Raw genomic sequence first — 16583 nt, forward strand, 5'->3', positions numbered from 1 at the left:
TCTTCCTTTAAGCTCTCATCTGTTCATTTCTAGTGAGATTTCATTTAGCAACTGCTGCATGGTCTAGAACATGATGAGAAGTAAATTGTGATTAATACCCAGCCTCAATTTATAACCCAGGAAGATTTTACATTTTAAATTAAATAACATTCTTCCTCATTTTTAGCTGTAAATGGCAGAAGATCACAGAGCAACACTTTCTCAGTCTTCTTTATCACCCTTGACCGAAACCTCTGAGGTATCACAGCAAGGCAACCCTGAAGGCACCTTCAGTGGGGATACCACTCACCCCAGTTACAAATACATTTCAAATGATGTACCAAGGTAAGAATATTATTTCAGCAGCTTAAACTGACTTCTGAAGGGGAGAAAAGTGCTAATACAAAGTTTTCTATGTAAATGCTCAATATTTGGTAGAGATGATATCAGTAATAACTTGGAGATCTGATGGGCTGGAAGGTTGTTGCCTGGGTTAGAGCCCTTCCATTTTTTTCTATTTAATGGGAAGAAAAAAAATAGATGATGCAATAAACAAATTATTTTCTAGAGTCTCATTTGGATTGGTAGTATACTGATATAATGATGACAAGGCAGATAATATTTGCTATATGCCAGTCGCTGTGCTAAAAAGTGCTTAACTACATTATATCTATTTAGTTCTCCAAACAACCCCAAGAGGAACAAAAGGCAGACAGTGTTTTAGATATCTCCATCTTACCAAAAAAGCCTAGAAAGGTTAATTAACTTGACCAAGATCACACAACTGATATGTAGAGAAGGTACAGTTTGAACCTAGAGGGATCTAATTACAGCCAGAACTCTTAACTATTAACTTCTACCACATTTCTTAGACATACAAAGCAGAGGAGATGGAAGTATTTTTCTTGTGTTTTTTTTTTTCTCCATTAGAAATTCTAGTGAAAGAATGAAAAAGTATCTGTCAGATATTGATAAGCTGTTGGCTGGTTAAAGGTGATGATGCCATGGTCTTTATGGTAAAAGGAAAATGTAGACTATAAGAACATTGAAGAAAATACTTGTAAATTAGAGATTATGTTAATCTCCTTATAGAAATGCTTGATCATATTACCTCTTAGGACAGTCTGATTGTTTTTTGTGTTACTAAGTTTAAGTGAAAGTGAAATCTGGACTTTCAGCTAAGTTTTGTCTTGCCTTATTCCTCTGAGCTATGAGTGCATATTCTTAGCACATGAGACCATTGACACAGTGTGCTAGATAAATGGCTAGATAACTTTTTAGGAAATCATTACCTAGTAGTTATATTGTTGAGAGTAAATTTCTCATGATAGTGTTCTTTCAATAAGAGAATGGGAAAGATTTTCTGAATAGGATTTTTAAGTAGTCCTTTGTACAAATGTAGCCAATGCTAAATAATATACTGTGTATTTGCATTTTTATTGCCTCTAGAATTTATTTTTTAACAATTTTCCATTTCAAAATAGTACTGTATTTACATTTTATTTGTCTATTTATTTATTTAATCTTTTTCGGGGGAGGAGATAATTAGGCTTATTCATCTATTAATTAAATGGAGATACTGGGGCTTGAACCCAGGACCTCGTGCATGCTAGGCCTGCACTGTACCACTGAGCTATACCTCCTTCCCCTATATTTACTTTTTATTCTAACTATCTTTTGTGGTATCTTTTGTGAAACTGTAATTTTATTTATTATTTCTTTCTGCTTTTTTCTCATACTCTTTCTTTGATTGAGTCCCTTTAACTCTGGTTTTATTTGCCCTTTTAAGAAAATATGTCAGTCTTTTTGTGTGTGTGTGTGTGTGTGTGTGTGTGTGTGACACTTTCCTACAGCCTGTTTTTTATAGTTTGTTTCAGTGTGCTTTTTCTATTTATTTGTCTGGATCGTAGCTTCTTTTCTGTCACTGTTGTCTGTTACCATCAACTTTGATTATGATGTACCTAGAAAATGAAGTAATCCTCTTCTTGGCAACAGAATGGAAAGTAAAAGACAATGCCCAGAGGTCTTTTACTTCATGAAAAAGAAAATGATGAATTTCAACCTGAAAAGGATCAAGTTCATACAGGCTAATGGTAGTCTAACATCTGTTGGTATTAATATGATTATCAGAGGGAGGCAATTTTCTTTATAAGACATTTTCCCCCTGATTGAGGTTAAAACTTCTCTTGTCTCATCCTTTTTTCCTTGCCACCTTTCTTCCACATCTTTGTGATCTTTTTATGAGAAATAATTACTAAAATATAGTCAATTTGTTGTTCCTTTACTTGTATTACAGAGATTGTGCTTTTTTCACTAATTAACACATTGTACATTTTTACAAAATATGCCCACATATATTAAATCCATTCATTGCAACCATACAGTGACAAGTCACTTTATTCTCATGTTATTATCTGATGCTATTAATTTACTTTTTATTATATTTACATTATCTTTCTTTTCTCTCTTTCTTCTGTTCTTACAATGTTTTGCCTCTGTCACTCTACATTACATTTGTTTGAAACAGAGTAAAATCTGCTATGCTGGGAGTCTTACCCCAAAAGAAAACTAATCACCAACAGTGTAACTGAGTTCAACATGTTGTGCCAAAGGTCTGATCCTCCCATTCTGTGGCTTACCAGTAGGAGGTCAGATGCCTGGAAAAATCTAGCTTCATCCCTAAGGCTACTTTGAGGCAAGCAGCATGATAGGAAATTTTCCTACCTAGCTGTAGGCTGATGTATTCCCAGGAAACCTGGAACAGGGCATCAGCCCTTGAGACATGAGGCAGAATCAATTATTTATTGGTAACAGGTATCTAGGGGCAGTTCTACTATATTTATAGAAGAAATCTCTGAATGCTGAGAATGCTGAGGTGGAAGGTTTCCAAATTAAAACTGCATTTTTAAACTAACAGAATGTTTTAAACAATTAATATCTTTTTCCCACATATGAAATATTTTGTTTTAATAATTTTTACCTGATGATCATCTAAGGATGTAATTTCATGATTTTTACAGTAGAAAGGTACAGTTTTTTTTTTCTGCTTGCAGCTGAGTGCAAGACCAACGTTTTTAGTTCCCTGAGAGGACAAATTATTTTTAGTATATTACATTAGGACTTAAATCAGTTTAAAAGTGAATTGCCAACAACTTTTTATTACAGATTATGTGGGTTGCTTTTTCACAGACAAGTCTTACTTTCAAGGAGACTGACTGCTTAAGCTGTTCATTCACTTTTTTGAGTCATTTTAGTTATTTTGGATATTTTTAATTGGAATGAATCTTAGCCTCTTTTTGAACTATAAACACTTGTTATATCATGTTTTCTAGGGACAGTTTAAGTTTAGTAATTGCATCATTCCAAAGATGAGCTGTCAGTTCCCACCATGGAATGAGTAGCAGAAGGAAGTGAGGGAAACGACGCATCAATGGTTAATAAAGCAGGGCAACACCTTCGCTGTTTTCAACCTCCATTGCCTGACACATTAGACTCTTTTAGTTCATAACCTTTTTTAGATTTTTCCTTCAAGCCTTTAAAAATCTCTACAAATCTAAATATTAACATATTGTTTCCTTTAAAAGTATTAAAAGACCATATTGTTTCCTTTTGAAAATTTAAATTTCCACGGGAAAATCCTTATATAATATCTATAATCTCTCCCAATTTTAGATTTAAGATGTGTACTTTATTTTTTAAATTTTTTTAACGTCTTTTTTTTTTATTGAGTTATAGTCATTTTACAATGATATGTACTTTACTTTTATTCCTTTGTATTTTTGCACAAGCAGAAATAGTATTCTTTTTTTCCCTATGGGTGGGATGATTTATGCTCCAATCTTATACTTTGATGGGCCCTTTACAAATATTATAAACTGTTCTTCTTGTTTAGATTTCCTTCTACAAAAGTTAGCAAGTTCAACTTTTCAAACATTGAGTATCTCCTTTAAGGTATATTTGTAATTTGAACATAGTACATTAGTTATTAGTCAGTCACTGAGTTACAAGTAAAAATTTGACTTGTTATGTGTTATAAAATAACTAGAAATTGCTCTGCAATCAGGATACCTTTACCAACATTTCTAGGCCAAACTAGAATTATATTTTCTTCTGGTGTTTGAAATAAAATTTGGGGAAATTGTTCATGTTTATTGTTACCACTTCTATTATTTACTTTCTATGATGTTCAGATCACATTTTATCTAGCAATTGTAGGAATTTATTTATATCATCAGAGGTTATTCACTTCATCAAGCTGGGGAAAAGGTAGGATGAAGTTTAATGAAATCTTTGTGCTTTGTGAACTCCAAATTTTATACAAGTTTCCTTTCACCAAACGTATGTGGAGTTATTTCTTTTATTTGTTTCATCCAGTATTTTAAGCTGGTGATTTATTATTGAATGTACTTAGGGTCATTTTCCTTTATGTTTACATTTTCTTACTTGTATTTATTCCAATTAGAGAGTTTAATTACCATTAAAATGGTAATACGATAAAGATGAGTTTTACAAATGACAACATTAAAAAAAAGAACATAACTCTTCAGGAAGGTTTAAATGCCACAAGAATATAAAGTGAGAAATATATGCTTGTCAAATATACAGTATAAATAAATAATTTAGATGAAAATGGTTGACTACATTTAACAAAAAGACTACCAAATAATGAGGGGCTAAAGAGTGGTTGTTAGATTTGATGTACTTCATTGTATATTGTAAGTAATTGCTATCCATAAAAATTCTATGGCTTCTGTATGAGAGAAAGAGACATTTTGACAGGCAGCGCTGGTATGAAGCGACAGTAAGCACAAATCCTTGGCAACTGTCATTATCCTGCTGTTGAATTCACATCCAAACTATGTGATAACTTAGACCTGCATGCTTGTTATTGAGCCATGATCTGTCAAAGTAGCCACACTTCCTACTCATGAATAGAATTATTAGCCACATGCAGATTTCTGCCATAGAAATCTAAACTCACCAAGAATGCTTTGTGTTTCAAAAAGGGCGGAAAAACCTCCATGGCTTTTTATGCTTATGCTGAAATTTCTGGTGAAATGTTCCTGATTAAGTAAAAGTCAAATTTTTCGAAAATATCATATTAGTTTATTTTTTGGCCCATCATAAAATTAATTCAAAATTAGTAAAGATTCTGAATAAAATTAAAAGTGAAACAAACACAATTAGAAAGTTAATTATGTAAGTTAGACTATCACTAGCAGAGAGTAACAAAAAACTCAACCAAAAGTGACTTTAAAAATGAACGATCACTATCTCACATAACAGGAACTTTAGAGGGAGGGCCATTCTAGGATTCAGTTCAAGGTTCAGCAGTGTTATCAAAGAGCCTGGCCCTTCATTGCTTTCCCTCTGATATCCTCAGAATATCGGCTAGATCCTTGGGTCTGACTCTTCTTACTCGCAAGATGGCCCATCACATGTTCACTCAACAATATCTGACTAGAGAAGATAGTTGTATGTTTAATCACTTATGTCTCTTCTTTATTAGGGCAAAAAACCTTTCTCCAGGAGACTTCTCACTTCTCATTGGCCACAAATGGATCACAAGCAGATTAATTAACCTGCACAGGGCAAGGGAAATGGAATTACCATCATTGGTGTTAGACCATTGAGTATTTATTTACCCACTGGAGCTGATCAGGGAATGCCTTCGATGGGCACATAAAGAGGGTGACTATTCAAACATATCTGAGGCTTTTTATCTAAGGAAAAATCACGAGATGACTCTTAGATAAATAATCAACATCACATGACAAAACTCTTGGCTTTGGCTCCATTATATTTTACTTTTTAAGTGGTGTTTTTTTCTTATCAGTGACATTTTTGTGACACACTTTTACGTTCATAATTATCAAAGAATAATTCCTGCATATTAATCATTGGTTGAGTTCCTGTGGTAATGTAAAAGAGATAAAACAAGGATCTTACCCTTGCAGAATGGGATATGAAATCATCTGAAATCACAGAACAAATCACAAAGCAAACATATTAATATGCAAAACAGTACATCAGTTCTTGCACAGGACCTGGGAGAATGATTTGAAATAAGGAATGTCTAGGGTCTAGCAGGATTAACTCCTCTCATGTGTCTTGTCAGATTGAACAGTTTTGTTAATGTTTTCTCTGTGTTCCTAACCCCTGAACTTCTCCCTCATAATAACCAAGACTTTTACTTCACAGTACTAATCACAGTCAGTTATTATAAATTTATATGCATGACTATGTATACAACATTTCTCTCTTCCACTAGACAATAATTGTTATTATGGAAGGGGTTTTAGAAAATGCACTGAGTTCAGATTAATATTTATCAAATACTTATTGAGAGATATACTGTGATGTGCATAGATCAGCTGAGTGAACCATTAGCAAAAAGGCACACATGTAAGAACTATGGAAGGCAATGTGGTGCAATTATAGCTGAGGGATATTACGGGGGTGCAATGAGAGGCACCAATTGGTAGAAATCCTTGAGTAAGAAATTAACAAGTATGTCTTTATTAGGAGTTTTCTTTAAGTTGCTATAAAAAGCCACTAAGATTCACTAAGATTCCCCTACTATTAAAGTGGAGGAAATGAGAAGAAAAATTGCTCTTGAAAAAGCTAGAGTAATAACCTTAAATCTTGTCATGATCTATTTGTCTGCTTTTTCTGTGCTCCTCCCTGGGCATATTTTCTTATACTTTTAGACCTCACATCTTTTCTTAGTCGTTGCCTGATGAAACAAAAATCGTAAATTAGATTTAATGGAAATCACAAAAAGCAAAGTATACTTATATACTAGTCTGGGCTATTAAGGGCATTGCCAGTTCCACAATGTTTATGATCTGTCCCTGATAATCTTTGTGATTATAATAGAAAGCCTATATGTAAATGAGGTATAATACTGTTTCAGGGAAGGGTATAAAAGCCTAGTTAGTCTCTTAATGTACCTTCCAGTTTTGTAATTCTGTGTTTATCATATCCATTGTATAATATGTAGAAGTTGTTTGAAAGATTCAATAACCTAAAATTTTACAGTTTTTAATTAACCAATAGTTTTTATCCACACTGCTTTAAGGTGAAATTTTGACATGTTTTACTTCAACTTCCTTTAAGCACACATAAAATCTTTAAATACTTACATAGTCTATATGCATATAGATACACATAACCACATTTGTTCTTTGTTCTTTTTTGTGACCTAATTATCTAAAGAATTATTCAGATTGCTAAAAGAAATAATCTTTTTCCAATAACTGACAATAAACTACCTTAAAAGTAATGTAGCTTACTTTTTTTTAAAGGAAATATACCAGAACATTTACATCCAAGTGAGTACCTTGCCCTTTAAAATATCTACTTTAGAAAGTAGTAATTTATTCTAATAATAATGCCACTTCTCAAAGCATTTTCTTGAGTAACTCTTTGGATTTGCCATCCAGAAACTATGGTGTATTCTTTTAAATAGTCAGTATTTAATGATGACAAAATTAAATCTTAAGTAGGTGCACTTAAATTCTCCAGAAAATAAAACATTCAGGTCTGTATTTGGTGTAAAAAGTGGAATATGAAAACTGTATAATTGTATAACTAGTTTGGTAGGGAAAAATTTAATATGGTCCCTAGGGGTCCCCCACTCCCTCCACTCCTCCATCTACCCCCCACCCCACACTCCCGTGGTATATATGTCTGGTATAATTCCCTCCTTTTGAGTGTGGGTGGGATTGTGAATATGATGGGACGTCACTCCCATGATTAGGTTACATTATATGGTAAAGGAAATTTTTGTAGATGTAGTTAAGGTACATAATGAGTTGTCTTTGAGTTAACCAAAGGGGAGATTTTTTTGTGGGTAGGACTGACCTAATCAGATCAACTCTTAAATGATAGTTTAGAGATCAGAGACAGAAAATTCAGAAAGGTGACTTCCTCTGGCCTCAAAGAAGATGATAGTAACTATGAGTATTGTAGCTCCAAGAAACTAAATTCTGGCAAAATCTGAATGAGGGAGGAAGAAGACACTGAGCATCAGATGAGACTGCAGCCCTAGCTGACACCTTGATTTCAGCCTTATGAGATCCTTAGCAGAAACTCCTGCTAAGCTTTGTCCAGGCTTCTGACCCACGGAAGCTGCTATAATAAATAGGTATTGTTTGAAACCACTAAGTTTGCAGTAATCCGTTGGATTGCAATAGAAAACTAATAAGGATAGATAGATAGATAGATAGATAGATAGATAGATAGATAGATATTTCTTAAGAAGGTGCATTTCTAAAGTAGTGTGATTGATGTTCTTCTATCAACCTAATATAGTGGATTTTAAGTTTCAAGCTGGAAAAAAAATGCTTTTTGCCAGTGGTAAAAATGATTTTTACCAATGGTAAAGGAATAAATAATACAATGATGAATTAGAATATTTGACAGAAATTGAGGTCTAGCATTTTAGATGGTAGTAAAGGACCAATGAGATATAGCAATTCCAGCTATCAAATCTGGATACCAGGCCAGATGAGAATGTACAGGAAGGAAGTATATTTTTATACAAGAAGGTAGCATGGAAATATTACTAAAGAAGGAACTATTTGAAATCTGTGTATATATGAAATCTGTGTATATATGTGTATTTACAGATACAATGAAAGACTCACAGGAGAGACTTATCATAGACTTCAGGACAAGGTTAAAAAGACTGACATAGTAAAGTTAAAAGGAAGATCTGTGTTATAAAATTAGTCCAGGTTTTAGACTGTGGTAGAAAGCCTTAACAGTAACTGAAGACAAAATGAAGTTATTTTTTGGATAAAGGACTATTTCCTAAAACAATTGGCTTAGGATTCCACATGGAATTCCTACACCCATTCATGGAAACTGTAGATAAGCCAATAATAAAAGTGATCATATCACTAAACCAAATTCAGTATCTTTTGGGAAAAACAAAGTCCAAGAAAACTTCCATAACAACTTATCAAATTTTATTAAAAATGGATATAACAAAATATAGATCTTAAAATAAATTACAATATAAAATTTATTTAATTAATAATTCATAAGAAACTGAAAGGACAGGATGCAAAGCCTCAAATTCCTGTAAGCAGAATTTTGGAGCTGAGTATTCTGCATAAAACTGGGATCCATGAAAGATAGATGCACCTATCCATGAAAAGTGGAATAAGGAAATATTTATCATCAGCCCAAGGAAGCAACAATAAAGGGATATATGTTCTAAGGTTCTTGCATTGTCTGGAAAGCAGTAAATTAGTAATTTATATTAAACTTCAATAAGATAAGATTTATATTGTAATATCTAGTGTTTCTACTAAAAATAAGGTTAAACAGTGTATAGCATACAACCTAGTAAAAGGGAACATGAAATAATTTTTTAGAAGTATTATTTAACCCAAAAGAAAATAAGAGAATGAAAAGGAATGTAAAACAGGAAAAATGGAAAATAACTCATAAGAAGGTAAAGTAAACCCTCAAAGGATAAAGACTGTCTTGGTGAAGGACATAACTGTGTGAATAGATATTAAATGTAAACAGGCTAAATTCTCAAAAGGCAAAAACTGTCTTTAGAAGGAAGATAACTATGTAAATCGAAACAGCCTAAATGTCCATCAATAGATGACTGGATAAAGAAGATGTGGTATATTTATACAATGGAATACTATTCAGCCATAAAAATGACAACATTACACCATTTGCAGCAACATGGATGTCCCTGGAGAATGTCATTCTAAGTGAAGTAAGCCAGAAAGAGAAAGAAAAATACCATATGAGATTGCTTATATGTGGAATCTTAAAAAAAAAAAAAATGAACATAAACACAAAACAGAAACAGACTCATAGACATAGAATACAAACTTGTGGTTGCCGGAGTCGGGAGGTGGGAAGGGACAGACTGGGAGTTTGATATTTGTAGATACTGACAGGCATATGTAGAATAGATAAACAAGATTATACTGTATAACACAGGGAAATATATACAAGATCTTGTGGTAGCGCAAAGCAAAAAAGAATGTGACCATGAATATATGTATCTTCATGTAACTGAAAAAGTATGCTCTACACTGGAAATTGACACAACATTGTAAACTGAGTATAACTCCATTAAAAAAAAAAGATATATATAAATCTGGAGGTGGAGGAAAGTTCACTTTAATAAATCTGAATGTCATGGGATTTCTAAGAGGTTTTTGCAGAGGGGAAAAAGGGTCTTTTAAATAAAAAAGGTAGGGAGAAACAAGAGAAAGAACGAAAAACAGGGAGACTACAATTATGGTGACTCACGATCTCGGTATTAGAGCTGTATTAATTAAAGAGTACGGCTGGTTCACTGCTGCTAATGCAGAACTGCCTCCTTGCCTGCCCTGCCCGCCTCATCATTTCCCTCTCAGATTTTAAATTTCAATTCCTCTTGTAGAAGCAATCTTCTTTTTTTTGAACTGTTCTGAATAGGAACTTCAATTTTCTAACTGATGGAAAATAAGGAAATGTTAGGGTTAATGGAAATAATGCTATAGGATGATGGTTAAATACAGATATTGTGGAGCCAAAGTACCTGGACTTGAGTCCTGTTTTTGACATCTGCCTGCTGTGTGACCTCTGGCAAGTTACTGTAGCCCTCAGTTTACTCATCTATAGAAGGAGGACTATAATATAGGGCCGTTGTAAGGATTAAATGTAAATATAAGGAAAGTGCTTAGAACAGTGACTGTCACAATAAATGCTTTGTAGGTATTAACTACTAATAATAGTACTATTATTATCAATGTGAAGGCTATGATACACTATTTATTCCTTGCCTGGCCTGTGGACTAGCTGGAGTCCCTATAATTGAGCAGGTAAAGCTAAAAGCTGATGAAACTATTCAATGAAGACTCCTTGGAACTTTGTCTCCAACTTCAGCTGCTTTAGGGTCTAAGTGACTTAGTATAAAATAGGGAGAGAGAGGTGTCTCTTCCTCCCACTCTTGCACTGAACTGTTCTGACATTCCAAGCACCAGAATCTTTGGGAATACTACCAGGCACCACCTCTGCGTGGACCTCATTGCTCTTGTGATGGGCAGTGGTAGCAGTGAGGTGGTGACATGAACAGCTACTACTGTTACCAGCAGGTCTTTATAGGGACTCAGAAGGCACTGTTAAAGAATTTATAATGCACTACTTTGAGGACTTTCAGAACAGAAATGGGGAGGATTTTGAGAGGGGAATAAATTCCTATATTATGATGATGGAATAATCATGCTGGCAGTTATTTGCTTACCCTGAAGTTTGGCATCAAAGAGGACAATCCCTTCTTGCAACCCACATCCCTTTGTGCCAATACTGACAACAAACTAATGGGCCGGATGGTCCAGAGATTGGGCTTACAATCACAATATTGCATTCTTATATTTCTCTACGATTAGAAGTGAATGACTAATATTAAAATAATCAGAAGAATCCCAGCAGCCTTTGAATAGTTGTTAAATACTTATGGTAGTAATTTAAACTGTGTGATGAATTTTAGTGAGTACTGTTTCAATCAATCAAATTTATAATGTCTCCGCTTATCTCAGTATAAGCCATGCAAGTCCCCTGCCAATTATTTTTTTCTCTTTTGGGAGGCACCTGAGACCCATTTTACTCTCACTTCTCTGTATCTTATTATCCTACTGTCCTATCCATAGCTTGTTGGGCCACTGATAGGTACTTTCCCATCCACAGGCTTGCCAGTGGCTTATGAGGTTACCCAGCTTGAGAGTTCTACCCAACAGGGGTGTCCTATACAGGGTAGCAATAAAATTAAACTTTTGGGGGAATTGAATATGTCATACAGAGAAAGTCTGCAGAAAGTAGTGTGGGAGACACATAGAGGAAGTTAACAGAAGCCATGAGGGGTGAGGAGGAGGGTAGAGGTATGTTAGACAATATGGAGTAGAAAGAGGAAAGAGACACAGAAGGAAAGAGGAGGTTACTAAGTCGAAAAATGTGGCAGTCTACTTTAGTTGTTCTGAAGTCACAGAGAGCAATGGATGATCTAATTCTCCTTGTGCTCTCCTGGAATGGTTTTATCTCCTTTCTTAACTTTCTATGTATCCAGTTATGAGCTCGAGCTGTCACCTGAAACCCAAAATGCATTGTTGTTCCTTGCAAACTGAAAGATCTTAACACCCTCATTTCCAGCATTAATTTAACAAACCACGTGTGTGGGTTTAACTTTCATGTGGGACAGTTTAGCTTTGCCAGCTTCTGTGATCACCTTCTCACACACAATGACTAGGAAACACATCTAGTTGTTACAAGAAAGAAGAGTTCAATAGTGCATAAGAACTAGTGCAAACCTGTCATCAACGCTGATAAAACAAATCTAACCTGAAGACCAATAGTGACTTTAACATGAAAACTCCCCTTTTTTCCCCTAAATTACTAGAGAAAAGCAGATAATAAATACATATATGTTAAAACCATAAAGTTTAATTCTTTCTACCATTTACTAGGTAAATTTCACATAATTTACTTTCCTAACCCTACCAGAATCCTGTGGAGTTGGGAGGGATAAGAATGGATAATTTCCTAAAAGGATGCAAGTGCTGTTACCAGAATACAGGGGAAGGTATGCCAACGGACAAAAATAATGGACAACCCTTAAACGACTCAGTTGAAGAAAGCAAAATATATTTGATTAAATATTACATTCCAGTAAAATCTGTAAATACCATATAGCAATCTGAAAATGGTTATAAAACAGTTTTAAGTAAAAAAGATGAAGTGTTAAATTACAGGTATGATGAGGTTGAAACTTTGGAATATGGAAAAAAATAACCTTTTGCATTGTTGGTGGTGGGATAACGGGTTAGGGTTAGTTAATAAAGTCATTAGTATATTTGTAAAAATATTTGACAGTAAACAAAATGCATTCATTGTAAAAGAAAGACACCTCATTCTGCATTTAAGAAGAGAATTCCTTTTTTTTCTTTACCCGAGAATTTGCTTTCCAAGTAACTGTTTCTGGGCACCGGGCAGTGTTTATGAGATCTGCAGATCTTTCCTCCTGGCTGTTTATGGCTCTTCCCCCAGGTTGAAGAGCTTGGTGACCATGGGCAGAGTCATGGCTGTTGCTGCAGAAACACCGCCAATGTGACATGACTGCTGCCACATGCCACCACTCACCACTGCCATCAGTTTCTGAGTAGCCCAGGTGGTCTGCAGGGAGGTTCCACCTCTGCCAGAGCTGAAGTCCAGTGATCCATCCTGGATGCTGTTTGCTACAGTTTTAAACCTGGGTGGATTCTCAGAGAGCAGGAAGGCCATTCCTCTTCCCAGTGCTATGCTCTGTCTAGGGCAGACTTGGACAGAAAATGTGATGACAGCAACACAACAATAACAAAATACAGCTGCTTGGATGCCAGTGTTTTAGCTCCGCTGTGTCTATACTCATCCTCACACATCCATTTTCTCCATGGCACGTGACTACCTTTGATTTTTTCAGAGGAAATAATCAACCATTTTACACACTTGTGAACATAGAAAAGATCGGCCAGAAGATATAATTGTGATTATAATGACAGTTGTGGATGAGAAAAATTTGGAGGAGGGGCTGTTTGTGTCAAGCTTTCCACACTAAGTATATGTTATTTTATAATTGTGTTGGGGGGTTATTATTATGTATAAGAACTACTAAGGAACTAGAAGATTGGAAAGAGGCATATATGTGGTTTGTATAAAAACAGTCCCAATTATAGTAACACATGGAAACTAACTACCCTCTATGCCTGACCATCACACAGCTCGATATTCTCAAATATGTTAAAGCTTGTTTCATTTTATCATGCCAGCAAACTATATCTTTTCTATCTTCCTAACTTGGTATTTGCATATATTTACACATCATCCCAGGTCATATGGTCCCCTATTCAAGTATTTAGTTCATCGAAATACTAGTCTTTCAACTTAAATACCAGGCAGGGTAACCAACTGTCCCAATTCCTCAGAGACTGAAGGAGATACATGATTTGTAGTGCCAAAGCCTTTACCAACTTTATTCCAATCCACATAAGTTTGCCTTCAAGGAATTCTTTTTGCATTTAAATTTAACATACACTCATAGTTCTAAGTAGTTTATTTAACATATACTCTGTGTTAGGGGATAGTTTGCAACTTTCTTGAGGGTCAGAGCCACATCTCTTTAATTTTTATATTTCCTAATACTTAGAGTGTTAGTGTTTAATAAATGAATCTAAGAATTTTTAAATTTTACTTATTGCTTCAAACATTACACAATTTTTCTTCCTTTGTTTAATTAAGTAAAACAATTAAGTTTAATGGTTATGAGTGTGAGTTTTGTTTTAGGTCACCTTGGGTTCAATTTCCCACCCAGTCAGTATTGACTGTGTGAGCATGGCCAAGTTAATTAGTCTCTCTGAGCCACAATTTTTTAAATCTATAAAATGGGGATAAAAATAGTATCTACTTTCCAAGGATATTAGATGGATTAAGTAAAATACTCGCTAAGTGTGTGGTGTTTTGTCTAGCACACAGCACACAATTAGTTCTTATGTTGTATTTGTTAATAATTGATTACAAATCAGTTCTCTGTGTTCGTCCATGCATTGTTTCTTTCAGGAGGTTTATGTCATCCCAGGCAAAAGCAGTCATTAAAACTACTGAAGATTATTTGCAACCTCAGTTTGGCCTAAACAGACTTTTGCATTCAGTGGCAGTATCAGAAGGGTCAGGACTTCAAGATTGCTCCACACATCAAACAGCATCAGATCATAGTGATGATGAAATATCAGATCCAGATAGCTACAAATCAAACAGTAAAAACAATTCTTGTTTTATATCAGCATCCAAGAGAAACAGACCTGTCACTGCTCCAGTGGGTCAACTGAGGTAATCAAAGCGGTTCTCTGTTCTTTTTAACTGACTGTTGGAGCCTTTTCTTTTGAGCAAAATTTATAGTGATTCAGCTGACTATTTCGACATTAAAATGTAACATCTCTCTAGGGTTTTGTTTCTGTTTTTGTTTTGTTTACCTTTTTCCTTTGAAAGCATCTGAGTAGAATGTTGCTAATTACACTTGTGGAAAACATGAGATACACTTGAACCTTGTTAATATGAAACTCTGAAAAGAATAGTTGAAGCAGAATCAGGCTAAGGCCATGAAATATCTTGGTTTACCAAATATTTGTTTAAAAATAGAAATGCATAGTTTGGATATTAACCAATATTTGAAATAAAATCAAATTGAAATGAACTTATAAAACCATTTTGTGTATATGTCTTCACATCAGGGTTGTTATTATAAACTGTTAACTAAGAGTTTATGGGTAGAAGAAACTGTTGATAAAAATAAAAATGAAACCAAGAAACATACATTATTTTCATATGTTCGAATAGGTGGATATATTGTGATTTTAATTTACTTTACATTTTTATTTTAGAATGTTTACTTTGCTACTGTAGCATGAGGAATTAACAGGGATAGTTAGAGGACTCTGAGATACAAAATATGACATGTTAGCCATCCACCATGTGCTTTTGCTGAGAAACATAGTAAGGATTGAAACTGATTTTGACTGAAGATGGAACTTAGAAATACTCTCTTATTGCCCCCAAGCAATCTAAAATGAAAGCAATAAAACTGACTTAAGAATAAAAAATTTAGTTATGATCTATTTGAAGTTCAAATCTTTTTAAAAAAATCAAAGAAATTCTATAAACATCAAAACTTAAGGGAAAATCTTAGCCATTTATTATTTCATGATGGTAAGACCATATTACTGTTTTTTGCTATTAGAATATAGCATATATATATATATATATATATATATAATTTTTAAATGAGTATTGTGATGTTTTATAAGTAAAAAGATTTAAGTGGTTTATTCTGAGATATGTGTTTTACATGAGAAGTTTTGGCGAATGTCCTGTATTAAATTTTTTAAAATATTTAAATACATACGGGCAATCTTATCCTATAAAGTTTTTTTTTTTTTTTTGAGGAATACTTAGAAAAAAATCCTTAGTGCTTATATCTGTAGAAAATATCCAGGATAATATTTACTTAATTGTTTCTGCTAATTCACGTGAATCATTTGTTGTGTGTTTTTCCTTTCAGAGTTGCAGAGTTCTCTTCTTTAAAATTTAAGTCAGACCAGAATTGGCATAGATTGTCTCAAAGACACAAACTTCAGCCCAGAGTGATTAGAGTAACAGCTTACAAAAATGGATCTAGAACAGTCTTTGCCAAAGTTACTGTACCAACCATCACCTTGGTAACTAGCATCCAAAAGTTTTCAGTGCTTTATTTCTTCCCTTACTCTCTTTATATACAAAAAAGAGAAAGATGACATTTACTGTTTAAAAATTTTCTTCCTAGTAATCTGAATCTGTACATTGCTCATGCTGTATGTACATAGATCTCACAGGCATTTCCTTCTTTTCCTTTTTTAAATCAATATATAACTAATATTTTTAATTAAACAGATACAATGGCTCTATACCTTGTAGCATTATTAAAATGGTGGAACATTCAAGGACTAGAATTAGACAATCAAATATTCTCAGTGTTGTGATTTACCTATTTGTGTATTTTCATCTGCTAGAAAAAAACATAT

The 16583-nt window shown here is 34.0% G+C and overlaps 1 protein-coding gene across 2 annotated transcripts in view; it reads left to right on the forward strand.

Moving 5' to 3' along the window:
• Window positions 1–16583, forward strand: part of DCDC1 (doublecortin domain containing 1) — a 381054-nt gene that overhangs the window by 21573 nt on the left and 342898 nt on the right. Inside the window, exons 2-4 of one of the 2 annotated variants that reach the window (XM_064492479.1) lie at window positions 167–324; window positions 14587–14856; window positions 16085–16241. In XM_064492479.1, coding sequence (XP_064348549.1) covers window positions 173–324; window positions 14587–14856; window positions 16085–16241 — 579 coding nt within the window. In that variant the 5' untranslated portion in view covers window positions 167–172. Of the gene's footprint in view, window positions 1–166; window positions 325–14307; window positions 14857–16084; window positions 16242–16583 lie in introns of those variants that run through there. The other variant, XM_064492478.1, reaches the window with a different exon arrangement.

Source organism: Camelus dromedarius, chromosome 12 (assembly GCF_036321535.1).
Source record: "Camelus dromedarius isolate mCamDro1 chromosome 12, mCamDro1.pat, whole genome shotgun sequence".
NCBI lineage: Eukaryota > Metazoa > Chordata > Mammalia > Artiodactyla > Camelidae > Camelus > Camelus dromedarius.